At 38.9% G+C, this 15406-nt stretch overlaps 2 protein-coding genes across 2 annotated transcripts; both read right to left on the minus strand.

The window, feature by feature from the left end:
- Positions 1-381: 381 nt before the first annotated feature.
- Positions 382-1332, minus strand: LOC139040701 (olfactory receptor 5A1-like). Its single transcript, XM_070487454.1, has one exon. The coding sequence runs from the start codon at positions 1330-1332 to the stop codon at positions 382-384; it is 951 nt and encodes a 316-aa protein (XP_070343555.1).
- A 12791-nt stretch (positions 1333-14123) lies between these two features.
- LOC139040702 (olfactory receptor 5AN6-like) lies at positions 14124-15068 on the minus strand. Its single transcript, XM_070487455.1, has one exon. It carries the CDS (start codon positions 15066-15068, stop codon positions 14124-14126), a length of 945 nt encoding a protein of 314 aa, XP_070343556.1.
- Positions 15069-15406: the final 338 nt, after the last annotated feature.

The following is a 15406-nucleotide window of genomic DNA, read 5'->3' on the forward strand; positions in this document are numbered from 1 at the left end:
TACAAATGCTTAATGGTTGAAAATAAACAAAAGACGTATTAAAAATCGTAGAGGAAAAAACAGTCTATGTGGCTTCCTAGGGTCTTGACATTTCTGTACATAAAATATCTATTAGATTCTCTGTTCTCAAAACGTAGGGTTTTATGTACCTGGGTCTAATCATAGAATCAGGTTTATAAAGTAAATTCAATGTTGGTGACACTGTCTCGAACAGATCACCTGGTGGTGGTAGCTAAGAATAATGACAGGAGGAATCAAAGAGCAATGATTTCACTTCTTCTTTCTACCTAGAAAGAAGACCTGTGACCTACAAAAAGTCAAATACATATTCTAAACTTTGTCTTCATTATAGGAGAACTAGCACCTGCATAAATATTGCTCTTAGTGAGATAAATGTGTTGTCCTCTTTACCACTCTTTTGAGGGCCTCTTTGATTTCCTTGTTCCTCAAACTATAGATAAGAGGATTTAACATGGGGATAAGGATAACATAGAACACTGAAAGCCCCTTGTTCTGATTCTTGGAGTGGCTAGAGCTAGGATTCAGGTACATAAAGAGGCCCGTACCATAGAAGATTGTCACAACTGCCAGGTGGGAGGCACAAGTATTGAATGCCTTGGCACTACCTTTGGCAGAGGATAGTTTCAGAATAGAAACTGCAATAAAACCATAAGATAAGAGGATAAAAAGAAAAGACCCGAATCCAGTAAAAAATGCTACCAGGAAAATAATCATGTGGATGATAAAGGGATTGGTGCAGGACAAGGAAATAATCTGGATTATGTCACAGAAGAAATTTAGAATGATATTGGGCCCACAAAAGTGGAGATGAAAACTAGGGACTGTTTGAACTAAACTACTAAGGAAACCACTCCCATAGGCCCCAGCAACCATCTTCTGACAGAGGCCAGGAGCCATGATGGCTGGGTACTGCAGAGGCCTACCAATAGCAACATATCTGTCATAGGCCATGGCAGCCAAGAGACAGCACTCAGCCTGACCCATCCAGCACCCAACAAAATATTGGGTGGCACAGGCAGTGAAGGAAATTGTTTTTTCATCTTTTAAGAAGTCTGAAAGCATCCTTGGGCTGGTAGAAGAAGAATAGCAGATGTCTAAAAATGACAGGAAACTGAGAAAAAAGTACATAGGTGTGTGCAGGTGGGAGTCCACCCTGATTAGGATGATAAGACCCAGATTCCAGACTAGGGTCATAAGGTAGATCCCTAGGAAGATTGGGAAGAGGACAAGCTGCCACTCTTTTCCATCTGAGAGTCCCAGTAGAACAAACATGGACGCAGAAGTGTAATTTCTATCCCCTTCCATGGACATGCTTGGTGCCATCTGCTGAGAAAATGATTAGAAATGGAAATAAATTCATTCTCAAAAAATAAAAACAAACATTTTTTTCTGTTCACACAGATGACTAAATATCAATCTTAAATCCTCAACGTTGAGTTAATATAGTCTTAAATGTGAAATTACAAGCCTTAACTGAAAAATTCCCTTGGATATTGTCATTTTCTTAGGGGACAAAAGGGAGTAAATGGACATTATTTTTACATTATCCTCTAAAATCTTAATTTCATGTCTTAACATTCCAGAGTTTACAAATATATGAGAATTGGAACTAGACCAAATTATAAAAACTGTCATCTCTCAATATGGGGAAACAAAGATTCTGCTTGGTTGGATCCACTATTAATCAGTCCTTTCAGAAGACCCTGAACCATGCTGGGTGTCATCTGTCAAATAAGGATGCTGGAGTAGGTGCTCTGTAAAATCTCCTTTGGAACCAACGTTCAATTAATCTGCCATCAGGGAGGGTGGACGATTTCGTAACTGCCTTTCTACTTTTATAAAGCCTTCAGAGATATAAAAGTAACGTAATTAAATGATGGAAAGAGTCACACACCAAGATATAGATTGGAAATGGGTGTGACTTAACCAACCTAATGACTCTAGGAAGGCTCCTGAGAAGTTAGATAAGACAAGGTTGAAAGAGCCATTATGTTCCTTTCCTTACAGTTGCAGCATTTTCCTTTCCTCAAATCAGGGATATTATAAGTTAAGTTATCTAAGACAGTGATTCTTGATGTTCTTTCCATCAATGATACTTTTGAAAATCCGTTGGAAACTCTAGAACCTCTACCCAGCAAACTGCAACCACTTGTCACCTTTGCATATGGTTCTATTAGATTCTTAAATCATCCTGGAGTTTATTCATGGTTCCTAGCTTCAAGACTTCTCCTACAAAGTAGAGTGACTTGAACTCAAGTAAAGGTTAAGATGTTTAGTTAATGGACATTCTTATTATCAAGCTAAGGCAGAATTTCTGGAGATTCTTTCTGTTTTCCTCTTTGGAGCTAGTCCAGAGAAAGAAGGCACTAAGTCTTCAGTCCAAACAGTAAATAAGCCAAAGATTATTTCTGCATCAGATACTATATGCCCTCATCAAGATGAAATAGCTGTTATCTCTCCAGATGGTCATTAGAACATCTCCCAACAAAGCTATTTAAATTAATATGACTCAAACTAGAAAGAAAATCATGGGAAGGTATGAAAGGTAGAAAATGTATGTCAGAGATGGCCTGGGAGTTGTATATGGGTAAAAGTAGATGTCTTGGAAATTTCCCTGGAGAAAGGCTGTGACCTTAATGGAATAACCTATGTCTATCAACTACAAATATTTGTCAGCATTAGACTTCCTGAATGTCTTCCTTTTCTACAATCATTTCCAAGCCTTCTAGTTCCAAAAATGAATGCAAATAGAAAATCCCCATAGACGCATAAGGCTACAGCCTGAGAAGTAAAGTAGAAGCATTCGTTTCTCAAAATCAGATGAGTCATTGCTCCGTGTTGCACTGCTTTGAAGAGTATTCTGAAGAAATGAAGTTATTAATCAGAAAAGAAATACAAGACTTGCCATCAATATGGAAGGAGAAATGGTAGCAAACTTGCTGCACAGTCATGCACCATGTAACAACATTTTGGTCAATGAAAGATCACAGATACGACATTGATCCCATAATATTAGTGCCATATAACATAGGTGTGCTGTAGGCATAACATGTAGGTTTGTCTAGGTACACTCTATGATGTTTAGACAAAGACATCTAACAAGGCATGTATAAATGTATCCTTGTAATTAAGTGATGCATGAGTGTATTAACATTCCCAGACTTGAATGTGGTTCTGTCCATAGTGAAACTGAATGGAGGGAGAATTTTGTGACAACAGAGCAGAAAATTACATTCTTCATCACTGTTACCATCATCATCATAACTAACAATCAGGACAGCAAAAAGATTTATTGTGGAGCTACAACTTATACTGTTCTTCCTCTACTCATGGACATATTCACAGCTTCCTGTAATGCCTAGTTGTTCAATATGGTAACCTTAAGCCTCATGTGCTGTCTACCAAACACAATACTCTTAAAATTGCCCATGTATTTTTATTATATGCCTCTGGAACCCCAATTAAATGAATGTCATTGAATCTTCTTGCTCTACCCTCCACATCACTAAAACATCCGTTATTTGTATTTCTCTATTGTCTTCCGTATATTTTTTTTTTTCTTACTGTCCTTTAATTCTTTCTGCAAAAACGTTCAGACATGAGCACATTGGTTCTATCACCCTCCTTAGGAAATGTCTTCATTTGTCATGTGCCTGAGCAGATAGGAACGCCCCAGCCCCCTGCCTGCAACCTTTCATAGAGGCAGACGTTAGGGCTTTGACCCCAGCTAAAATCTGCTCCAAAGTGGGCAGAGAGGTATTATGGCCTTTTTCAAATGAACCTCTCCTAGGGTCAAAATAAATTATTGTATAATATATAATATATCCAATCACAACTCAATGACCTCCTTTGAGGCAAGTTTGACAGGCAGATTCTTCTCTGTTCTTTATTAGCAACATCAGTCAGAAGGTGGCACAGTTCATGAACAGCTTCTCACGGGAGCTTTGCGAGCCTCACTGTTGCAACGATGTGAACCTGGTCTCTCTTGGAAAGATGCTTGCAGATCCCGGGAAGGCTTACTTGAGAACAACTGTCCACAGACAATTCATTATTGCTGTCTTTTTTTCTTCTAAAAGACACAGGAAAATATTGAAACCTTTGGTGCCTGTGAGGGGGTTTTCAGGTGTACAAAGGGTCTCCACAAACGATGCACGTCACCTTCGAGGGGGTGGTCACCTTGGTCACCTTGCCCATGTCCTCCATGGTGGCTCTCTCGTGCGGAAACTGGGCGAAGGTCCGCTCAATCTTGGCGATGACGGCATCGACGTTCACTGTCCCCTGCGGACGGCCTCGGGGGAAGTAGAAGGTGGGGATGCTCTGGCTGCTGGCTGGTGGCAGGGGCTCCTCCTTCTTTGTCTGGACCTGCGTCAGGTCCTCGTCGTTGAGCAGATGGGACTCGTGCGGCTTGAAGCAGTTCTGACTTGCTCTTGTTGAAGATGTTGGCCTGGAACTTCCCGTACGGGTTCTCCTTGGCCGCCGACATGGTCGCGCGGCGGCGGCGCAGGCCCCGAGGCCCCGCCAGGCCCGGCGCGCTGCGCGGCGGACGGCGCGGCAGCGGCGGGCGGGCCGCTCAGCGCGGGCGCCGCCGCATGCCCCGCGGCTGGCCGCCTCTCACCGGGCCGCGCGGCGGTGGGGGCCTCGCGGGCGCCTCCCCTCGCGTGGCGGCCCCGGGCGCGGGCCTCACAGAGCGCGAGGTCCCCGCCGCCCGCCCGCCCGCACGGCCGCCGAGCGCCCGCCGGAGGCCCATGGACGCGGCCCGCCCCTGGCGCCGCGTCAGGCCGCTCCAGGTCGATGCCGCCGCCACTGCCCTCGGAGCCGCGCGTCCGCAGCCTTCCGTATAATTTTTACAGACCTCTTTTCCAACAAATTTATTCTAACATGAATTGTGCTAATTGGCTGTTTAACTTATCCACTTAATTTCAAATTTCCATCATAATATTTTATTTTCTCTCTGGAGTTCCCATTTAGTTCTTTTCCCAAATGGTCACCTTTGACAGCCTCTTATTCTTTCATCATACTCTCCAAGCATCTGGTATTTAAACATATTAAACATATTTACTTCTCATTAATAACTAATGATTTAAATATATAGTTTTGCAAATCTGATTCTATAGTTAGATGTCATAGCTGACTCTTAGTCAAGATGCCTTGTATATTTCTGTGCTTAGTGAATTTTTTTTAAGTTCATGTTTTTTAAAACTTTGTCTGTGGGAATCTTTGATGCTTGTGTTTAAAATATGATCTTTCAGAAATGATTTATATTATTTCTGGAAGATACCAACACAGAAACACACCAACACAGAATCCCTTTAAACAAGAATTTTGACTTTGTGTCTTTTGGTGTCAGAACAGTGAAAGATTCAGGCTGCATATCTATGTAAGTCAAAGTATGAGACTAAAAATTATCAGGGGAAGGAGGAATGTTAGCATCTTAGCTGTAAAAGACAGTCTTCCTTTTTGTCCCACTTTTGTAACAGTGAGTTGGACGTTCATCCATGAACAAAAACACCTTGTGGGAGTTGTGGCATCCAGGACCAAAAACCAAGGGAGCCAGGAGGAATCTTGCCCACCTGTGTATCTGGTAACAGGCAGACAGACATCAGAATGGGCTACAGGGCCAGCAGGAGATGGTGAACCTAACCCAAGCCACCTGGGTTATGATAGGTTAAGCCTGGAAAGTGCTGACTTTGGCTGACACCCATGAAAGAGAGAGACTTTATGGAAGCCTAGCCTTCCTGAGAGGGGACTATAGCACATTATTGGAGGAGAAAAAAAATATGAGTGGTCACAGTGGAGAAGGTGAGAGGAGCATTCCCAGCACCACCTGTTCAAGGCAACAACGCACAGACTGAAGATTTCAGCAGTGGTGAACTATCCCACAGGGAAAAAGAGCCACAAGTGAGTGCCCAGCTACCATTGTAGTGCTGGAAGCATCTGGAGAAACCTAAGTCTTCCCAGAAGTACCTAGTGTACTGAGACAGGTAGTCAGTGATTGGAGGAAGAGGGAAGAGCATGAAAGAAACAGTTGAGAATATTAAAGAGCTTTAAAGTGGCATAGTTCCTTCCTCCTGACTCAGGATTTCAACAGAAAGTCCACCCATGAGGCTCCAGGAGTACCTCACCCAAGAATCTCCCCACCAGGTCGGTGGGAACCCCTAAGTTGCCAGTGCTAAACCCTCACTTCTCCCCACTCTGAAACTGACTTCTTTTGCATATTTCCAAGGGCAGCAGCGACAACAAATCTGGTAAACTGAGTGATCTAGGAAAAATAAACTTGAGTATGTGGGCAAGGGAAAAAAGACATACATGAACAGTAGTGCCAGCTTCTAGAAAACAAAAAAGAGTCTTCCAGTAGCCAAATTGGCGATTGGTAACAACCAGGGAAGACACAATAGCTTAAGAATTCTGCCACAAGTGAGAGCAATAAGAGTGGAGCATGTTTACTCATATAAAGGCAGAGAAAACCTCAGATATAACACCACCAATAACAGGATACCCCATCTGAAGGCAACTAGCAAAGATTTGAAGAGGTGTTTTCTATTTCAAGTGCAAAAGCAGCAACCAGAAGCTATAAGAAACATGAAATATCAAGGGAACATGTCATCATGTAAAGTTAACAAAAATCGCCAACAACAGAATTTTAGAAGCACAGAATTTTGTGACTAAGCGAATAAAGAATTCAAAATAGCTTTTTGAAGAATCTCAATGAAAGAAAATAAAAGGCAAAAGAAAATAATAAGATAAGGAAATAAAGACACAAAATGAGATATATAACAAGGAAATAAAAATTATAAAAAAGAACAAACAGAAATTCTGGAGATGAATAATTCAATGAATGAAATGAAAAATACAATAGAGAGCATTCTCAGTAGAGTAGAGAACATGGAAGACAGGAAAGTGAGCTAGAGGGCAAGATGTTTGAATTAACACAGTCAAAGCCAAGGAAAGAAAACAGAAGGAAAAAGAGCAAAGAAAGCCTATGTGATCTATGGGATTTCATCAAAACAAAATTAGAAGAATTGAGGTTCCAAAGGAACAAAGGGAGAAGGGGGCAGAAAATTAATTTAGGGAATAATACTACAGACTTCCAAAACCTGGAGAGACTTAGACAGGTAAGCTCACAATCACAGATCACCCTATGTTCTCATTTCAAAAGACGTTCTCCAAGACAAATCAAAATAAAACTGTCAAAGATCAAAGACAAAGAGAGAATCCTAAAAGCAACAAGGGAAGAAAAGATTGTACCTTCAAGGGAATCTCATTAGCTATCAGCAGTTTTCTCAGCAGACATCCTATAGGTCAGGACAGAGGGGATCGGTATATTCAGTGTTGAAAGAAAAAACTGCCAGCCAAGAATACTCTGTTCCACAAAGTTATACTTCAGATACGATGGAGAAATAAAGACTTTCCTGTAAAACAAAAGCTGATATTATTCATCACCACTAATCCTGCCTTAAAAATGTTTTTCACATTGAAATAAAAAGACACCAACCAGCAACATGAAAACATACAAAAGCATGTAGCATAGTGTAAAGCTAGATATATAGGCAGGCACAAAAAACTCTAATTCTGTAATAGGATGGTGTGTTAACCACTTGGTTCTAATATAAAGTTTAAAAGTGATGAGTATTAAAATGTTATAGCTACAATAATTTGTTAAAGAATACTTGATGTAAAAAAAGGTAAATGACATAAAAATATAAAAGAGAGGAGTAAAAGGGTACAGCTTTTGTAGAAAATTTAAGTTGCTATCAGTTTAAAATGCAGTGTTTTCTTTATACGATGTTTATGTAACGCACATGGTAATCACAAAGAAAAGGCCTAGAGTAGATTCACAAAAAGACAAGAGGAAACACAGCATACCACCAGAGAAAATCCCAAAGATACAAAGTCAGGCACACACAAGGAAAAAAGAGACAATGGAAATACAAAACAGTCAGAAAACAATGAATAAGATGGCATTAGTAAGTGCTTATATATCAAAAGTAACTCTACATGTAAATGGATTGAATTCACCAATCAAAAGGCAGAGTCCTGGATAGATAAAAACAAGACCCAACTATATGCTGCCCACAAGAGATTCACTACAGCTTCAAGGACAGCCACAGGCTCAAAGTGAAGGAATGGAAAAAGATATTTCATGCAAGTGGAAACCAAAAGAAAGCAGGAACAGCTATCTATATCAGACAAAATAAATTTTACGCCAAATATGGAAACAAAGAAGGTAACTATATAACAGAAAAGGGGCCAATTCATCAAGAAAACATAATAAATGTAAATATACATGCATCCCAAATCAGAGCACCTAAGTATATTAAGCAAATACTAACAGATCTGAAGAAGGAAATAGAGAGCAACACAATAATAGTGGGAGAACTTAGTATTCCACTTTCAGCGGTGGATAGATCATCCAGGCAAAAAATCAACACAGAAATGTTAGACTTGCATCATATTAGACCAAATGGACTTAACAGACATTTATACAACATTTCATCTAATAGCAGCAGAATATATATTCTCCTTAAGTGCACATGGAACATTTCCAGGATAGATCATATGACAGGATACAAACATATTTTAAAATTCTTAAGCCTGAAATCATACCAAGTATCTTTTCTGACCACATTGGTATGAAACCAGAAATCAACTTAGGGAAAGCTGGAAATTTTACAAATATTTTCTTGTACAGAAAATATACAAAAAAAACCCCTGGGGGCTGGCCCCGTGGCCGAGTGGTTAAGTTCGTGCGCTCCGCTGCAGGCGGCCCAGTGTTTCGTTGGTTCGAATCCTGGGTGCGGCATGGCACTGCTCATCAGACCATGCTGAGGCAGCGTCTCACATGCTACAACTAGAAGGACCCACAACGAAGAATATACAACTATGTACCAGGGGGCTTTGGGGAGAAAAAGGAAAAAATAAAATCTTTAAAAAAAAAAACAAAAAAAAAAACCCTGAACAACCAATAAGTCAAATAAGAAATCAAAAGAGAAATCAACAAATATCTTAAAACAAATAAAAATAGAAATATAACACACCAAAACCAATACCATCATAAAAAAAATCAGTTCTGAGAAGGAAGTTTATAGCAATAAATTCATATATTAAGACTATAGAAGAATCTCAATAAAAACCTAACATTACACCTCAAGGAATGAGAAAAAAAGAACAAATTAAGACTAAAGTGAGTAGAAGGAAGGAAACAAGAATGATCAGAATGAAAATAAATGAATTAGAGACCAAAAAACAATAAGAATAATCAATGAAGTTAAGAGGTAGTTTTCAAAAAATAAACTATTCTGACAAATCTTTAGATAGGCTAAGAAAAAAAGTATACTGAAATAAAATCAGAAATGAAAGGGGAGACATTACAAGTGATATTACAAAACTACATAAGATCATAAGAGACTACTATGAACAACTATATGCCAATAAATTGGATAATCTATAAGAAATGGATAACTTCCTAGAAATATGCAAGTTATCAAGATTGAATCAAGAAGAAATAGAAAATCTGAACAGAAAAAGATGAGTAAGGAGATGAAATCAGCAATCAAAAACCTCTTGATACAGAAACCCTCAGAACAAGATGGCTTCTCTGGCAAATTCTGCCAAATTAATGCCAATCCTTCTTGAACACTTTCAAAAAATTGAACAGGAAGGAATAGTTCCCATCACATTTTAGGAGGCCGCTATTACACTCACACCAAAGCTATGACCAAGTGGGATTTATCCTTGGAGAGGAAGAAGGTTCAAGATGTCCAATTTAATAAATGTGATACACCACATTTAGAGAATGAAAGATAAAAATCATATGATCATCTCAATAGATGCAGAAAAAGCGTTGGACAAAATATCGCATCCTTTCATGATTAAAACCCTCAAAAATTAGATATACAAGGAACATACCTCAACATAATGAAGGCCATATAAAACAAACCCACAGCTAACATTATGCTCAATGGTGAACAACAAAGTTTTTCCTCTGTTAGGAACAAGACAATGGTGCTCGCTCCCACTACTCTTATTCAATTTAGTACTAAAAGTCTTAAATAGAGTAAACAGGCTAGATAAAGAAATATAAGACATCCAAATTGAGAAGGAAGAATTAAAATTGTCGTTATCTTCAGAGGATATAAACTTGGATGTAGAAAATCCTAAAGACTCAACCAAAAAAGGGTTGGAAGTAATCAACCAATGCAGTAAATTTGCGGGATATAAAATCACTGTTCAGAACTCAGTTGTGCTCCACGAGCACGAAATATCATTCCATTTGTTTCTATCTTCCTTGAATTATTTCAACACTGTGTTATAGTTTTCTGTGTACAAGTCTTTCACTTCCTTGGTTAAATTTATTTCTACGTATTTTATTGTTATTGTTACTATTTTAAATGAAATTATATTTTTTATTTCTCTTTCTGCTAGTTCATTGTTAGTGTATAAAAAAGCAACTGATTTTTGTACATTGATTTTGTTCACTAAATTTTACTCTACTCATTGATTATTTCTAATTGTCTTTTCATGAATTTTAGGTTTTCTTATACATATAATTGTGTCAACTGCAAATAGTGATGTGTTAACTGCTTTCTTTACGATTTGGATACATTTTGTTTCATTTTCTGAACTGCTCTGGTTAGAACTTCTAATACTATTTTGAATAAGAGTGGTGAGAGCAGCATACTTGAAAACGTTGTGATATTAGCTAATTTCTCTGAAATTGAGCAAATTGTTATTTTTGATTCAGTGCTGTACTATTATCTTCTACAGTGTCTTAGGCTTTATAGATATGGTCTCACTACATTAAAGATAATCCTATTATCCCCATTTTACAAGTGAAAAACAGAAGTCAACAGAGTTCAAGACCACATAATTAAGAAATTGCAGAAGTAGAACTCAACATCCGCCTCTCACTCCAGAGTAATACCTGATATTTCAGTTTAGAGATTCCTCTTTTCACTGAAGGTCAGAGAATTTGGGTGAGGAGAAAGAGAACACAAAGAAGAACCCTAAGTGGAGGGTGTGGAAGTGAGGGAGAGGGAAGAGTTAAAGAATGGCAGATAACATAAATCTCATGAAACTTATGAGAACCATAAATCTTACTCTGCCTAGGTCTTACTGGAAGAATCACATGGATGTTGAGATAGGACAGAATCCACTGTTTTCTTTAAGTCTTGCCCTCTCACTTTGACCTACATCCCCCAGGATAAAGAGTTCTTGCCAAAGTTGAAATTTCTTATTTCTTTTCAAAAGAATTATTTAGGTAGGCCACACTGCACTCCAAGATGGGGACTTTTGGCCATGAAGTTGGCTGTCTACTTACAGCCAAAGAAATGCCCACCACTGGGGATCCTCTCAAATGTGTTCTTAGGGCAGAGGTGAAAGGAAAAAAGACAGTTACAGGGAGAAAACTCTCCAGATACTTGCTCTCTGGACTCATGAATGTCACGGAGTTTTTTCCATGCTAGTTTCATGCCCCAATTTGCCATGTCCCTTATGATTCAATTCCACACTTCCCCATGGTCCTATTATTAGCTCATGATTAGAGCTTTCCTTTTAATGAACATGGAGACATTTGAGCTGGAAAGGACCTAGAGATCATCCAGTGGAATACCATCATTTTCAAGGTGACTACCTGAGGCCAGTGGAGTTAATAGATTTACCAAAGATGACACAGGTGACTGACAATACAACTTGATAACAAAAATTAGATGTTTGGACACTTCCCTGTTTACAAACCACTTTCATTTTAGATACATATATTTTCTCAACTCCCTGACTTGAATCAATAACAGCAGCCATGTGAGGCAGACATGGCATGATTTGCTACACGTAGGTGAGGAAATTGAAGCAATAAGGAATATGATAAAAGTAACTCAAGACAGAGTCACAGATCATCATGGTTAATACCATGGGCATTGGTATTTGCTAATCTGGGTTGAATTCCACCTTTCTATTTCTTGGTTATGTGACCTTGAGCAAATTAACCTCTTCAAGCCTCACTATTGTCACCTGTAAAATGGGCTCATAGTATCAGCTATTCATAGAGTAGCTCTTCATAGAATCAAATTAGATAATGCTTATAAGGCAGTTATCAGAGAGTGAAGCACACAGCATGCCTTCTATTAAAATAGGTATAATATATTTACACTGAATTGGAGTTCTTTCTGACATATTATGCTGTATTACTAATCCTTCATTAAAAATATCCACTTCGATCATTCTCACAAACTTTTGCTTTTTGTTTTTTTTGTGTTTTTTTTTTAAATGGAACTCATCTACCCTGCCATTATTAGGGATACATAGATGTTTTAGGAAGTTCCCACTCATGGTTTGATGTCCTTCAGGTAACCTTACTTTTAGGGAGAAAGGTATTGATGGGTTAATGACTTAATTATTTGATTTAAAACTCGATAATTGGTTAGTAGTTATTTATTCACTCTGATAAGAACTTTAAAAATTTAATGTTTTAACCTGAATAGATTCTTAAGATAGATTTAAATATGTAACACCAAAAGTGTAGAAGTTGGGCGCAGGGACAAGCAATGAAGGACGTTTCCTGTCAGTAAGAACCATTTATGTTCCACACATGATACTTTGTGAACTCAAAGATGGATTGTTGCTACCCTGGAAGGAACGTGGCAGAACAAAATATGCCCAAAGGTTCTATCTGTGACATGGAGATAATTTCTCACCTGCGAACCGCACATGATAGTAGAAAAAAATCACATCTATACAATGTAACTAATTAAGTGTAAAGAGTTGTGTAAATAATAATGTAACATGTACGAAGTTTAGCCTACAACCTCTTGTCTGAAGAAAAATCTCTCTTTAAAATTTTCTTTAAATTCTCTTAGTTGGACTCTCCAAGGCTGGTGGCTCTGCTTCTCCCTGGTCATACTGAAGGCCCTGGAGTTCCTGTGAAGCTCCCATCTCTGGGACTCAGGCTCTGCCTCCCTAGACATACCATAACAGCCTTTGTTTCTTAGTCTTGCATGATCTTTGGAAGCTACCATGAAGCTTGCTCTAGGCTACCTATGACCAGAAATTGATGCCTTTGACTTCTTTCTAGCCTCTGAGACTCTCCCCAACTCTTGACCTTAAAATTGCCCCTTCTGGGAGCCAGCCCAGTGGCATAATGCTTAAGTTCTGTGCATTCTACATTGCAGCCCAGGTTCACGTGTTTGGATCCTGGGCATGGGCATACCGCTCATCAGCTGTTCTGAGGCGGCAGCCCACACACAAAATAGAGAAAGACTGGCACAGATGTTAGCTCAGGACTAATCTTTCTCAAGCAAAAAATGAAGAAGGCTGGTAATGAATGTTAGATCAGGGTGAATCTTCTTCAGAAAAAAAAAAAAAGCCCCTTCTTTCTACCATTCCTTTCTCCCAACTGTTTTTCACAATTTACTTCACAAGAAATTTCGAAGAGTAATATAAATGGAACAAGATTATTTGGAAATAAAGCCAGACCAATCCTTCTCCCTCTCCTCTCCTTTTGTCTACTCTCCTGCCTTAACCTTCCAGCCTCTCTCTTTCCCTCTCTTCCCTTTATCTCTCCTCTCTTTCTCTCTGTGTATGTGTCCCTCTCTGTTTCTTTCTCTCTTTCCAGCTTTCTCTTTCTGTATCCCTCTCTCTAATGCTGACTTTCTCTCTCTCTGTTTAGAATTAAGATGATAAAGTATTCACTTTAAATTATTTTTAACTTTCACACATAAAAATTTACACATTATTTTATTTTCTTTTTATAGAAATATAAATAATGCTGAAAAATTGAAAATAAATAAAAGCAATCATAAAAACTGTAGAGGAAAGAATCATGTGCATGACTTCCTAGGGTCTTGTCATTTGTCTGCAATAGTGATAACAGCTATTGGAAGCTGTGTTCTCAAAAGAAAGCTTTTCATCTTGGGTCTAACAAACTGATTTCCATGTGATGACATTGCCTCAGACAGATCACTTGCTGGTGGAAGCTAAATATAATGGCAACAGAAATCAAGGAGTCAGGTTTTCACTTCTCTATACTTAGTCTTGTGACCTACAAAAGTTTACTTGAATGTTCTTACCACTGTTTTCCTTATTAGGGTAACACCTGCTCAAATATGTTCTTACTGAAGTAAATGTTTTGCCCTCTTTATCACCCTCTTGAGGGCCTCTTTGATCTCTTTGTTCCTCAGACTATAGATAAGAGGGTTTAACATGGGGATAAGGATAACATAGAACACTGACAGAACCTTCTCTTGTTTCTCAGAGTGACCAGAGTTAGGATGCATGTACACTGAGAGGCCTGTTCCGTAGAAGATTGTCACAACTACCAAGTGGGAGGCACAGGTATTGAAGGCCTTGGCACTACCTTTTACGGAGGATATTTTCAGGATGGAAGCTGCAATGAAACTATAGGACAAGAGAATAACAAGAAAAGAACCGAACCCAATAAAAAAAGCTACCAGAAAAAGAATCTTTTGGCTGATGAAGGGATTGGAGCAAGACAGGGATATGATGTGGGTTATGTCACAGAAGAAATTTGGAATGATATTGGGCCCACAGTAGTAGAGATGAAAGCAAGGGATTGTTTCCACTAAGCTACTAAGGAAACCACTCCCATAGGCCCCAGCAACCATCTTCTGACAGAGGCCAGGAGCCATGATGGCTGAGTACTGCAGAGGCCTACCAATAGCAACATATCTGTCATAGGCCATGGCAGCCAAGAGACAGCACTCCGTCAGACACATCCAGGATGCAACAAAATACTGGGTGGCACAGGCAATGAATGAAATCATTTTTTCATCTTTTAGGAAGTCTGAAAGCATCCTTGGGCTGGTGGAAGAAGAATAGCAGATGTCTATAAACGACAGGAAACTGAGAAAGAAGTACATAGGTGTGTGCAGGTGGGAGTCCATCCTGATTAGGATGATGAGACCCAGGTTCCAGAGGAGGGTCACAAGGTAGATCCCTAGGAAGACTGGGAAGAAGATAAGTTGCAGCTCTTTTTCATCTGAGAGTCCCAGGAGAACAAACACGGCCACAGAAGTGTGATTTCTATTTTCTTCCATGGTCCTGCTTGTTGAGATCTGCTGAGAAAAAGTTGAAAGAAGGAAATGGATTCATTTTCAAAAAACTCAAAAAAATTGTTTTCATTTCTTCCCAGTCACACAGCTCACTAAATATACATCTTAAATCATCAGTGTTGAATTAATCTGTGTCTTTTATGTATATTCACCAAACTTAACTAAAAGTTTTCTTGCATAAATAGTCATTTTCTTTGGGGGCAAAACACAGTAAATGAACATGATTAGTACATTATCTCCTAAAATGTCTTAATTTCATGTTTTTCCCTTACAATTTTACAAATATATGAGAATTAGAAATAGAGTAAGGTAGGAAAATGCTG

This window comes from Equus asinus, chromosome 17 (genome assembly GCF_041296235.1).
Source record: "Equus asinus isolate D_3611 breed Donkey chromosome 17, EquAss-T2T_v2, whole genome shotgun sequence".
In the NCBI taxonomy this organism is placed as follows: domain Eukaryota; kingdom Metazoa; phylum Chordata; class Mammalia; order Perissodactyla; family Equidae; genus Equus; species Equus asinus.